This window comes from Empidonax traillii, unplaced genomic scaffold, assembly GCF_003031625.1.
Source record: "Empidonax traillii isolate 1590-97213 ecotype Southwest subspecies unplaced genomic scaffold, ASM303162v1 scaffold1270:size203758, whole genome shotgun sequence".
Classification (NCBI taxonomy): Eukaryota; Metazoa; Chordata; class Aves; order Passeriformes; family Tyrannidae; genus Empidonax; species Empidonax traillii.
This window is the reverse complement of record NW_020956463.1, coordinates 79,304-93,444: the sequence shown is the minus strand read 5'-3', so window position 1 is coordinate 93,444 and position 14,141 is coordinate 79,304. Positions and strand designations below refer to the sequence as shown.

The following is a 14,141-nucleotide window of genomic DNA, read 5'->3' as shown; positions in this document are numbered from 1 at the left end:
TGTGAAGCAGCACAGCTTAAAGAAATACCAACTTTTACTCAATTTTTAGTTCTTCAGTTTAATAAATACTACCTGTATTTTAGTTTTTCAATTTAATAAATAATACCTGCATATAATTTTTAGTTCTTCAATTAGACAATGCAAAAAACCTCATTTGAGAGACACTCCTGGCTCAAAGGTAACCTTATCAAGTTAAGCTCTCCAAATGCACCATCCCTACAATGAGATCCAGTGCTCACCTCAATGTTTGGGCAAGATGTTCTCAGGGCAGAGCTCCAATCCAGCACAAATATTGTTAATCTGTACTCACAGAAGTTAATTTCAGGGAAACACAGGCATTTAACTTCACAAAGAAAATGTAATTAGTGAAAGAGCTCAATGCAACAAAATCAAAGTGAATCCCACACTTCCATGACAAAACCCTTACTCCATTTGAATACAGGTGGGGAGTTTCCAGGACAGGTGGGCAGCTGGTAACTTCTACAGGGGATCCTGCCATCACCAGTATTGTGGATGAAAACAGATGCTTTGGGAAAAAACACCAGTTATTCCATGGAATACTCTCATAAGAAATGCCAATGTTTATCTGAGCAGCTCTTTTCCTCCAAGAGATGGCAACGTGTGGGAGAAAACGAGGACAGCTGGAATATTTTCTGACTATTAATCACCTGAAGGAACATGCACAACCAGGGAGAGTGAAAAATGCCAATTCAGGAGAAAACCAGAGATTAGCACAAGAGAGGAGGGGGAATTCATCTTTACTGTTCCCAGGATGGATTTATATTCACTGGTGTTTGCTTATTTCATACACAGGCTGTACATAAAAGAGGTGTTTATTCAATGACAGTGACAAGAGGGCCAGAGTGGTCAAAATACTTGGCTTTTTGAAGAAGCAAAAGATGTTTTTTTTGGCCTTTCTCAACTCAGTCATTTAAAACCGCTCATGCAGCAGCATTTGGCAGCATACAATTGTTTGGTTCTGCTTCACCAGAAGATTAATTTCCATGTGTGATAGAAAGTCTAATTACAAGTTTTCACAGGAACCTGCAACCTGAAGCCTGAGACAGCTGAGGTTACAGTAAAAGGAAGAACTCTGGGAACAGCTCAAGAAGAACAGTCTCCTTTTCAAGTCATCCTTCAGCTCTTTCAACTCCCTGTCATTACTCACCTCTATGTTAATCTAAGCAGATAGATAAAATAGTGCTACCAGCTACAGAACCCCAAATGCCCCAGGAGACACTGCTCTATGATCTTAGAGGCCAGATGTATTCTGCAGCTCTTCCAGGAAGTCTGGAAAAAGAAACTATAAGTCTGCATGGAATGGGAATTAGGACCCCAGTTCAATAAAGCAACTGAACACATGCTCAGTTCTAAGCGTGAAATTAAATTTATCCTTATTCAAAAACAAATTTAAAAAAAAAAATCCCTCAAGCATCTGCTACGCTGAGCCCACCACTGAACTTCACTGTTGTCTTTGAAACTCGGAGATCTGCTTCATTAAGCATCTGCCCACATGCTCTGCTGAATGAGGGTGTAGAGGGGAGTTTCTTCATCCACTGAAAGCCCTGCACGTGCTAAGGGATCTTCTGAGTCATGAGACATGAAGCAAAACTGTTAAAAGCCACCCATGGGCTGGACTTGTCCAACCAAGTCTCCTGCCCTTTCAGAGCCACGTGAGATGTGTGAAAAAAAAAGGAGCAAAACAGCATTTGAATCACAGGCAGCAGCTCTCTTCAAAATAATATTGCTTAGTGGAGAGCTTTTTCAATCTCACATCCCTGAAGAGTTTTGTTATTCATCCCCCACGTCTGTGGATATCATATCGAGAAACTGGAAGGAGAGCCAGCACTCCTGACTTAATGTCTTCCCTTTTCCTACATCTTCACACCAAACCCATGACTAATTCTTCTCCACTCTTTCCACCCCATTCCCATTATTCTGAATCCCCTCAGCAGCTCAAACGTGATTCACCTCACCCACACATTCCAGAAGGCACTGCTTTAGGTTCCCTCATACCCAGTGGAAGAAGGAAGCACCATCAAGGAACAATCCATTGCTTCTGCTCTAAACACGTCCTTTAGGATGAGATAACTTTATGCCCTGGAGACAAAACACATGGGGAATCCAGAGTTTAATCTCCAGTTTAAAAGTCATATTTACCCAAATGAACGTCAGAACCTCAGCTACCTCTTATTTACCTGAAGAGCCTTGGCAAGGATCCATTGTCATCACACTGTCACTACCCTTGCAGGCCTCCCTTCACAGGCTGTCCCAGTTCTAGCTCAACAAATGTCAGCTCCTAATCTTTGTTTTTCAGGTCTCTGCCAGCACGTTCCCACCTAAAAAAAAAGGTAAAAATCCATCTGCCGTGCTTTAGGCTTTAACCAGCTACTGACATCTGCTCAACTTTCCATGGAATGCCAAAAATTGTACCTCTGTATCCTCCATAAAATGTTCCTTTAACCCAAAATTTCATGGTAGTTCAGTGTCACCTCACTGAAATTTTTAATTCTCTTTCTCTCCACCCATTCCTTTTTCCTTACATTGCTAACTCTTGGGCTGGGGCCTACCTTCAGAGACTAGAAAAACGTGTATCACAGGGAAATTTAACTCCAAGACTGGAACAAGAGAAGGTCTAAAAACTACCTGAAGGGGAATTACAGAGGAGTCAGACTCCTGTCAGGAGCTGACAGCAGAAAGACAAGGCAGGCATCACTCGCAACTTGAAGTGAGGGAAAATCTCACAGAACATAAAGGAAAAAAATATGCACCATGACAACGACTGAGCATTGGGGAAAAAAAAAAAAAAAGGTTCAGAGATGTTGTGAAAGCTCCATCTTTGCAGATTTTCACAACTGAACTGGATGAGCATGATGTGGTTTTGGAATTAGCCCTGCACAAATTGGTTTTTCCATTCCTTGGTTCTGGAATCTATGGTCCCCATGGTAAAAAGAATCATAGGTAACAACTACTTCCCAAGCCTTTTGTTTTGACAATGCAGTAATTACCATCTCACAGGCTGTGTCTTGAACAATAATCAGCAATCTGGAGTCTTTGAGGGTTTTTTCACTCATGTTTCTAGTATTTTGGACTCTGTTCACATAATAATAGTTAAAATATTATGCCAAATATTATGAAAAGACATTTTTAAATTATTTTTGTATTCAAATATAGAATTTTCTTTTATTCTGTTTGAAAGAAAGAATTACTGAAGGACTGACAAGGCTTCAAAATATTCATAAAGACACTTGTTCTGATAAAATAAGGGTTTCTTACACCTTGGAAGGTGTCTCAAGTTCGAGATGGACTAAATAGCTGATCTCAGAGCAGGAAGGACTTGAGGCAGGATGAGGAAAAATCCTCACTGCTTCTGATGAGGAACACACAGTCAAAATTCTTTCCTGTGCTCTGGAACATCAGTTGATAACAGGAGGAGCAGACGGATCCCTGGATGCCTTCACCCCCCAAAACGAGGGAAGAGCGGGAGCAGAGCGCTCTTTTCAGTATCCCAGGGGCTGGAGCAGAGAAAGCAGCAAGGTGACAGCTGTGATGGCCACCCTGCAAGGTGCAGCCCCTGGTGCTGCCTCTGCTGGCAGGGCCTCCTGAAACCCAAGCTCTGTCTGGGCTGGGGGAGTTTGCTCCTGCCACTCAAAGGGAATCGATACTTTAGTCCCCCGCCTGGCTGAGCCGCCGGCAGAGCCTGGCTGGCAGCCCCACGGCCAGCCTGCTCCCACACATCAGCACACTTCCTTTCCTTCCCTTTTGCCCTCTTTCCTCCTGCCTTTTCAATGGGAAAGCCATCTCTGCTAGAGGACCGCACTCCCAAAACTATGGCAGCGCAGAGATGGCAGCGCTCAACAAGCCTCCCGCATCCCAGGAACCGGGGGAACAGCAGGAGAGATTATCCCACAGCCCTCAGATTGGCTCCTTTCCAGTCCTCTGGCACTTCAGCTACTATTACCAGGGCAAGGGTTTAGCATTGCAGTGAGGACAGCTAATGTATTTTAATCTCCATCTGCATTGCTCACTATTTACTTTCCCGGCACACACACCCCAGAGTGGACAGTTACTCAGCCAGGATTATGCAAAAGTTTATAGGGCTTTAATTAGCTTCATCTTCTTGCAGCTCTGCTGAAGGAGTACTTTTTGAGCTCTTGAGTCACCAAATGGATTTTCTCTCTTACTCAGTGAAAACACGCCGTGTATCTGTACAAACACAGGCTGTGTAATTGGTCATTCCAGGAGAAGGACACTTCCCAAGTTCTCCACCCATGGAGCTCCACAGTGGAGCTGTCAGGATGGGGAACAGGCAGGAGCAGCACGCTCCTGGCACCTGATTCCTGGGCTCCCTTGTCCAGTAGTGAGGGACTTGTGAGCCAGAGGTGAGGGCAGGATGTTGAAATCCATCTCTCCTCTGTCCCTCCCACAGCCCTTCCCAAACGGACCAGCCTTTGTCAAGATCCAGCAGAGCATGGGCCTGGGAGAGCCAACCCAGATGATCCCAGACTCAGAGAACTGAGCAGCACTTCCACCAGCTTTGACATGTTACATGTCAAAGAGCATTGCAGGAAGCATCTACCAAATATCCCCACACTGGCAACAGAAACTGGAAATGAAATTGTCGTGTATTTGGACATGTCTGATGAAATTCAGGCAGACATTTCTCTGAAGGACAGTGCTGTTTGCTGCCTTATCAGAGTGGTAAATGACTAGTTTCCATTTGTCTTCTTTTGTAACGGGGGCCATAACCAAATTTATCCAACTCCTCAGAGAAGAAAATTAAAACACATAAAGCTCTTTAGCCAACACTTGCCAGCTTAAATCAATTACAGCTATTTTCAAAGCTATTAAGATTTTAAAAAATGATCAGCAGTAAAGGAAAGTAATTCTGTATGAAGAAATAGTTGGATAAAGCAAACCATCAGGAATTGTTTAGTTGTTATGAGCAGAAGCAAAGGAAGCAAAGTCAACGTTTATGCAGTGGTGTGACACATGGAATTGTGAATCTACAGGAGGCAGGGAGGTGCAAGTGGCTTGCTGGACAGCTCCAGCTTTACATCCAACAATTCACATTTGCACTTTAAGGGAGAGCAGACTACATTTGGGATTAAAACTGGTGTAGATGAAAAGAAATAAAGACGTGGATGTGATGAAGATCTGATCTATCTCTTTCAATTTATAGACACGCTGTGGAAGAAGAAATTCCCGCAGAAATGTCTTTTACTGGATAAATTTTTAATCTAAAGTAAGTCAGCTTTCCTCCTAAGTCTCCTTTTTGGGTTTGCAGTGCTTCAAACCTAAAAGTGAGATAAACTAAAAAGGAACAGATTCAGCAGTGTGTGCAGCCTGTTGTTACCACCCACATTTCCTCACCTCCTCCTCTCCCCAAAAATAAAATCTGCAGAACCATTAAAAGAACCTCTAAATGTGCAAGTGTTTGCTCTAATATAGTATTTTTTAAATATTTGCTTTACTAATATATGGGTTAAAATTAAAATAAAACAGAAAACAGCAAAACGCTTCCTTAAAAAGTTCATATTATCCACTACCCTGTTTTTCTCATGGTGAATCCCTCAGATCAGCACATCACCAGCAGGATCCCACAGCAGTCCCTGACACAAAGAAAGCTGATTGCCAAATTCAAAGCAAGGAAGAGTTTGCCTGAGAGGAAAATACTTCCCTCAGGCGCTCATGGAGAGTGAGAGGAATGGCAGTGCAGCACACTCCATCTAAGCTAATAAATCAAGCAGTGCAAAGGTCTGTTTTAAGTACTTAATCATTTACACTGTTAAATTTTTAGAATGTTTCCTGGCCACGCTTGTGCCCCAAGCAATCATAGCGGTATCTCCAACAGTTCCTAGGAATGATCTGGGAGTTCAGCTGCACCATGGACCATCTCACTGGGCACTTTGCACAGCATCTCCCTATTTTAGAAGCTGAAGGAGCTTAATCACAAGTTTAGAGGACTTAATCATTATTTCTCCTCTGCTCGGAAGAGAATAATAATATGTAAGCAGATGCCTTTTATGACCAAAAGCAAAAGCTGTTTTCTCGCTGGCTGAAGGCAGCTCTGAATATCATCACTGAAGTGTTTCATGGCAAAAGGACCAGTCAGATGCACCAGCACACAACTTCCTCCCTCAAACATCCAGTAATTGCCTCGAGATGGTTAGAGATTTAAACCTGCCAAAGTCCTAGCCCAGCAAAGGCTTCTCCTGATGAGTGAGATGTTTACGCTGCATTAATTCACAACAGGGCTGAATTCTGGCAGTCTCAGACCAGGAATATTATTTAACTTGTCACCACTGGCTGATACACTCACACTGCCCGGGCTGTTTTAACAACTTCAGGAGAACATGTGAATTATAGTGAGCTTTGCTTTTGGTTTTGATGAATAATTCCCCCCCTCCAAATTATGTGAATTTAGCAAGGACTTTATATCAAAATGTCAAAAAGATTAATTTAGTTTAGAGTTTGTTTGGTTTCCACGTTAAAGTAAATGTATTTTGCAGCGTATCATATGTAGAGAACCCCTTTAAGAGAACATAAATCTCAGTGCAAGTCTTCACCCTTCTGCTGACCAGCCCTGTGAAATCTGTCAGGTCATTTTCACCAGCATTTCCATGTGGCAGATCTAATTCTGTGCTAGAAAATTGCCTCATCTCGTGGGCGTTGCAAAGCTGCAGTTCCCATAAAACACAACCGCTTGGCTGCTGTGAAAACTTAAACTCCCTTAATTGGGTAAGGGCCTTCTCCCACGAGCAGCTATTCCTTTTCTGAAAATCCACAAATGTGAATAAAGTCGTTGACTTCGAGTCCACTTTCGAGTGTTTTCAAGTTAAACAAGAACTCAAGAGCTTTGGATTCGAGCCAGAGTTTCGAAGCGTTGCTCTTGAGCTCCTCGGTGCAAAGTTTCACGCAGCTGTAAAGCAGAGATGCGGATTCACCAACACCATTCACGGATGAAAGCACTCCCCAAAAGAGCAGCAAAAGCTTTTGCTGCAGCTGGAGCAGCCGGAGCTGTTCTGGAGGTGAGGCTGAAGATCAAATTCCAACAGGTTATTTCCCTAACAGGTGTACACATGAATCCCTGAGATTCCCCAAGTATCACACATCCAAATAAGCTCCTCTATAAGAGCAAATGGAATATATTCAGAGCACACACACGTCTCTCAGACTAACCACACTTTAGGGAAACTTGACATATTGATTATTAATTTGTGTTTTTTAGTTCTTTTTTCTTTCTTTTGAGGCAGCAGCTTTGTTTTAACGCAGCAACATAACGACCAAAACTTACAGAAATAATTCAAATGCAAAGTTGTAGCGGAACTGGAAAACTGTCCACAGATTATACCCACAGAGAAAGCACATGCCCATTTTTTGATTCATTGAGAAAGAATTGGTCTGGCTAAATACTCAGTACCTAAGTACTTTTGACAACCTCATTGGCAAGTCTCCCTCTCTAAACGCAAACTGAGATATTTTTATGGACCAAAGTAAGCCAATAAGGGAAAGCACTGCCTGGAAGAGGAAAAGGACTATGGAACAAAGTTTAGGAAAAAATGGTTGGGATTTAAATCATCAATGTGTAAATGCCACTGTGATCCCATGTGCACTGATCTCTAGCTAGAAAAAAAAAACAAAACACACTGGCAAGTATTCTCCGTCTTCTAAGAAAGCTACCACAAAGATTTTAAGATTAAATTGTTGCTCTTCAGATTAAATTGCTGCTTCGCTTTGAAGCCTGCTGCCTTTCCTGACCTGGCTTTTCTCTCTCTTTCTTTGTCAATTAGAGGGGAGGAAAACAAATAAAACCACAAACAAACAAAACCCCCAAACAAACCAAACCTAAATCAAAACAAAATTGAAGATAATTCAGGAAACAGAACAGATTTTATTTCTTTATCCAAGGAAATGTTAAAGACAGGCCAATTACTCTGTGGTTCAGAAGGGCCACTGTCACATTTTTTAACGCTGTGGGAACAGCCTTTACAAATCCCGCACAGGATCAGTGTTCCTCCTGCTTGATCCCTCACGTTTGCCTTGCAAGTCTGGCTTAACACACTTGAAACTATCGCTCAAAGCAAACAAGCCACCAAAGCACTCAGCCTGACTTAAGGGTGTGGGCTGGGAAAGCTGTTTTAAAAGTCCAGCCTGACACAGGCCAATCTCATCTCCAGCTCATCCCAGCATCACCCAGAGGGACGCTTGCCATGAAGAAGGACCACACAGGAAAGCTATCCGTGCATTTCGCTCGAGAGAAACTCGCGGCAAACGGCTTGGATGGATGCGTGGGCTGAGCCCTGCCCTTCGTCACCCCAGCTGCTGGTCCCTGCCTGAGCACATGCTGCGAGAGGCACCAGGGCGAGAGGTCGGGGACCACGGGCATCAGCCAGGGAACGGGGAGGTGGAGGGAAAACCCCTCCCCTCCGGGGAAGGGAGCGGGATCCCTGTGCTGGGACTTCTCCTGGCGACGAAAGCGGACAGGGAAGCGGCTGCTCCACGGGGAAAGGGGCACTAAGAAGGGCCGTGGTTGAACCCCGGGGGCTCTGAGCGGACCCAGAGCCGAGCGCCCGCGGGCAGAGGGTGTTCCTGCGCCCCTTCCCGAGCGCACCTGTGATGGAGCAGGGAATGGCCAGCGGGACGGGCCCCTGGGGCACCCGGGACGGGCAGCTCCTGGCCGGGGAGCCCGTCCGGGGTCTCTCCGAGCCCGGGCACCGCAGCACCCGCGGGGCAGCGTGTGAGTCTCCCGACGGACCCCGGAGCGCCCGGGGCAGCCCCGCTGTGTTCCCCGCGGTCGTGGGGCGTCCCCCTCCCTTCCTTCCCTCCCTCCTTCCCTGCCCCTGCCCCTGCCCCCTGCCCCCCGCCCCTTTCCCGTGCTCGGCACTTACGGGCAGGAGCAGGAGCGCGGCGGCGGCCGCTGCCGGGAGGCTGCGCTGCGGTGCCCGCCCGGCCATGGGGGGCTCGGGGGTGTCCCCGGGGCTCAGCCGGAGCCTCGGAGATGTCCCGGCGCTGCCATCTCGCCCCGTCTGCTGCCCTTGACCCCTGCCCGCCGCCCAGGAGCAGAGCCCGGCGCCGCCGGCGCGTCCCAGGGCAAACCCCCGGGAGGGAGGGAGAGAGGGAGGGAGGGAGGGAAGGAAGGAGGGAGAGAGGGGGGGAGCCGAGCCCGCCCTCCGCCTAGGATGCCTCGGGGATGGAGGCGGCGGGGGGCACCCCCGGGGGAGGGCGACCCTCACAGCCTCCAGGAGCGAGGGGGACCTTCCTCTCGCCCTGCACGGAGCGCAAGGATTCCCCTCTCCGTCAGGCACTGGGTGCAAGGAGAACTTCACTGCCCACAGCCCTCCAGAAGGGTGGGGTGACCCCCTCCCCAAGCACTAAGTGCAGTGGGGATCCTTTTCCCCGAGCAGTAAATGCAATGGGGATGCCTTCCACACAAGCCTCCTCCACCCTCGTCTATCTCAGGATAGATTCCACTGCCTCAAACTTTCCAGGCACAGGAGGATTCCCCCTGCCCAGGCTCTGGGTGCAGTGGGGACCTCTTTACAAAATTAAGTGAAATGCAGATGCCCCGTGCAATCCTCTAGAAGAATTAAAAATCCCTTCAAAACCACCCAATCCTGCCAGGCATTGGGTAAAATGTTAACTGCATTGCCCAAAAACTTTCAGGACCAACAGATTTCCCCCCCTGCTCAGGCATGAAGTGCGATGTGCATAAAGTGCATTAAAGGCAGCTCATAAAAAAGAGGAAGAGCAACTTTTTACTTGGGCAGATAGTGATAGGACAAGGGGGAAGGGTTTTAAACTAAAAGTGAATAAATTTAGATTAGATATCAGGAAGAAATTCTCCCCTGTGAGGGTGGGCAGGCCCTGGCACAGGTTGCCCAGAGAAGCTGTGGCTGCCCCATCCCTGGAAGTGTCCAAGGCCAGGTTGGATGGGGCTTGGAGCAACCTGGGATACTTGAGGGTGTCCCTGTCCATGGGAGGGAAGTGAAACAAGATGATCTTTAAAGTCCCTTCCAACCCAAGTATTTCTATGATTCTTTGACCCCCTACAGGTCTGTTAAGGAAAGGGAGAATCCTCCCTGACACTGTGCAACGTGAACCACCTGCTGATCCTCCAGCAGCAACGAGACATCCCCCAAGCCCAAGATGCACCTCCAAGGTGTGATGAGGACCTCCACCTCCAAGACAATGAGCAGCAAGACTCCCAGCTTCCTGTGTACCCCGGGGCAAAAAGGTTCCAGTTTCTCGGTCACCAAAATCATCGGCACACCTTTCCCAAAATCTCCAAGCCTGTGGGGCATCTCCTTTGCTATCCCCCAGCTGCAGTGGGAAGTCCTTTTCTCCCCAGCATTGAGTCTTTTAAGATTCCCCAGCAGCACGTACACCCTTCTAGCCAGGCAACCCAAAAAACTGCCTGTGTGGCTGTTCCTGGTGCACTTGGTCTCTGAAACAAGAGCCATTTGTCCTGCTCTTCTCATCTACCAATACTTGCCAGAATAGACCTCTGCAAATAAAGGCAAAACGAGGTCACCCCACGTCTTCATGCCCACTTGCCCAAGGGGCTTCTGGCCCTCTGGTTGCTCCAGGGTGGCTCTTGGTGCTAAGGGAATTGGAGCCTTACAGATTTGGATGCCTGACCCTGTTGGGGCCCATGAGTTCCTGGGTCTAATCACTCCATGATCCATCCAGCGAGGCCTCTCCATACAATGGATGTGTCTGTGGAATCATCAGCCTGTGGGCACCAGGCCAAGCCCTGCTCTTCCCAGTGCCAGCAATGGGCCTAATAAGATTATTTTCTCCTCTGCTCCATCCCATCTGCCCAGAGGAGGGCCAGCTGTGTGTGAATCACAGTCAATGCCTTCCCCCAGCCGCAGCTGGGACTGTCCCCAAAAGCCCATCCGTGTCCTGAGACACACAGCCCTCAGCCACAATCCTGGAGCAGGAGCAGTCATGGCCTGCTCCTTCCCAGCCCAGCTGCTGGATTTCCACAGGGAACAGTGTCGTACACTGCCTTTGTAGGCATCTATTGCCAGCTGTTTCCTTTCAGGGAGATGGTGTCTTTTCCTCCACAAAGTAATGCCTTTCCACCATCCTCCTCATTTGGCTTTTTTTTAATCAAAATCAGTTGGCATACAGGTAATAGTGGCACATAGGAAAGAGTTCCAGCAAATTCTCAGAGTTTACAAAAGCTTAGCAAGCCCTGTTCAGAAGCAGAAATACCTGGACATCTTTCTTTGAGGCCTTGCTGAATTATTTTACTTTTTGCCATTAGCTCAGAAAGGCACTAAGCTTCCGACCATCTCCAAAACACCTTTAAGAAGGATTACCTTCCTGATCCCATGCAGGAATCCCATTTAGTACAGCAAGGAGATGGGCATTTACACACACTAGAAAACACGAAATCCTCCACTGGCCAAAGTTTTCACAAAGCAGCATTATTTTCCTTTTTCCTCTGGTTATTCAACAGTTTGAATATATTTAAATATTTAAGCTTGCCCAGTTTTTCCTCTCCTGTCTGTTGCGCACCAACATTTGTTTCCTTTCATTATTAAAAGAAAACAAACCCATATCCCAAAAGTTGCATGCTTCCAATTAATATTGGGTTTGTTCATGAAAATGCAAAAGGAGGAATAAATCCAGCACAATTTTTTTATTCCATTTAAACATCCACCTCCGGGACTGGAAACTCACACGCAACAGGATTATGTGAACTCATGAGAATTGGGAGAGGGAGCCTGGAGCTGCCTGTGCACAGACATTGGTCAAGTGCCCTGGAAGCAGGATGGTTTTCCAGCATGTGGCTCCACGACTTTCTGTTATGATTTATCCGTGTTTATTGGGCTATCCAGAACCAGAGCCTCATAATCTTAAAAGCTGTATTGAAACAGAGAAAAACAACCCCGAATTGTGACTATCTAAGGATTAAACAAATCATTCCTGCAGTCTCATACCCAGGGCTTTTTCCCTCGCAGCTGGTTGCAAAGTCCAACCAAAGCTTTTTGTTGATTGGGTTGCTTATAAGGTCACTTCCCTTCAGATCCTCTTGAAGATTTAAGGGCTGAGCTTGTCCTGCAGCTTTTCCTTCAGTCGTGGTGCTCCTGGGGATTCTCCCAGTCATCTCCTTTTATAAAACCTGTAGGGTCATTCATCCTACAGGCCTGGCTTTATGGGTGAAACTGGTCAAGGTTAACATGGAACCAGAGGAGTACAGATACACACAGCCCCACGAGGGTGGGTATGGCACATGAAATGTAACCCTTGCTCTTTTAGGAAACACACTGAGACCCATGAGAGCAACATGCAGAGATTCAGGAATGCAGGAGAAGACAATCCTGATCAGTTGGATGGAGCAAGTCTCCATATGGGATCACGGCATGGATCCAGCTGTTCAGTTCTTGCCCAAATGACTTTCAGATATGGCTTGCAGTCATGCCCATACAAGGATGACTCCCCCTTGCTTGTTTGGTAGTGCTTTTATTTTCTCCTTCTTTAAAGCTCCTGAAATAATTTATATCTTCATTTTTGAGCCCATGAGTATTCCCACTGCTCTCAGTGATGACACTGCACAAAGCATCCTCGCTGGAGGAAGGACAAGGACAACTCCTGGTGTAACAGCTAACACGGTGAGGTCCTTGTTGTGTCCATAACCTTGAGGAATTTACAGAATACAACTAAAGTAACTTGAAAACCAGTTCCAGTAATAACCACAAACGTCACACAAGACATGAGTAACCAAAGGGTAGAACTGGACTGAATCAGGCACCAATTTTGTCTCTCTGAAATATTGGATGACGTCTCAGAGGGATGAGGTGTCTCTCACTTAAAGAGAACCAGCAGAAAATACCAAATACCTCCCTCTGTGTAAGGTCCAGAGCCCTCTCCCATGGGTCCCCATTTGGGGACAGACTGGGTCCCCATTGGGGACCCTTGAATAGATTTTTTAGGTCTCTCATGCAGGAGATGAGTAAATCCAATTTTAAATATGTATCAGATGTTTTATTCATCCAATTAATTAATAAAGTTAAACTCCTTCCAGAGATGTGACAGCTCAGAACAGCTACAAGTCTCTGAAAGGGTTGTGCTGCCCTGTCCCCTTTTGACTGCATTGGTTTCAGCTCAGTTTCTGAGAGGCAGGTGAATTGGTCTGGGTATGCCAGATCTGAAAAAGGTCAGGCTGAGAAAAGGAATAGGAGGAGTCCCCCCACTGCTTCTTGCAGAATGAATGAATGCCATGATGACATTTGAAACCAGAATAATGTCTGCAAAGGGAGGAAAGTTAGCTGGAGGCTTCTTATTAATAATGAATGTAATGGTTTCCTGAAATAATGATGGGTCAGAGTTGGTAACGAGCACAGCTCAGGAAAACAGAAATTGCTCTGATAAAGCAAAGGCATGTAGCTTCTTCCTCTTCAGTAGCTCTGTACTTGCAACTGCACTTGAATAAGGAATGTAAGAAGGATGGAGGGAAAAAATGGTGATATTTAAGGAAAGTTCCATTGTTTCAAACGGCTCCTAATTGTGAAGTCTCTGGGGTGTAGTATAAACCTTGGGAGAGGGGAGAGAGAAGGAAAATGAGGTGGAAGCATCACCCCTCAGGCATAAAATAGATTTTCTGGCTTTCTTCACCGTGGAACTCATGTGGATGCTGCATTCTCATGGATTAACACGGGGCTTTTCCTTGGGACAGCGTGCCCAGCTTGGCGTTCTGCACATCCTATTGTCAAGGAGATGCAACCAGCTCCTCACTTCCCAGGAGCCCCACAAACCTCAGCTACCACCGAGCCCATGTGGGCTGGGAGAATTGTGCTGGTGGCTGCAGGCACTGACAGATGTTCCTCTTTCCCCAGCCAGATGTGGGACAACAAAGCTGCCACAGCTGGGGATGCTGATATGAGTGCTTTGCAGTCAGACTTTCAGGTGCCTTGCTCCGGGCCCTGAAGGACAACTGGCAGCCTGGATAACATTCTTCTGAGGGGATCCCAAAGTTCCCTGGCAAAGCAGTTTCAGAGGTAAATTTTGTGTCTAAAGAAGCAGGCACAGAGCCCTCTCTCAGCCCAGGACCCTCCTGGAGGGAAAACATATCAATATTTATAAAAGCAATACATCCTCACAAGGTTTTAAGGTGATGTTCCCACCCT

General features: G+C 46.6%; 1 protein-coding gene across 1 annotated transcript in view; it reads right to left on the bottom strand.

The window, feature by feature from the left end:
* The window catches only part of LOC114069474 (corticotropin-releasing factor receptor 2-like), a gene marked incomplete at its 3' end in the record, with an annotated part of 116,882 nt that extends 107,893 nt beyond the window's left edge, over positions 1-8,989 (bottom strand). The window contains exon 1 of the mRNA XM_027906284.1: positions 8,892-8,989. Within this exon, the coding sequence (XP_027762085.1) occupies positions 8,892-8,957 (66 nt within the window). The remainder of the gene's footprint in view (positions 1-8,891) is intronic.
* Between the last annotated feature and the right edge of the window lie 5,152 nt (positions 8,990-14,141).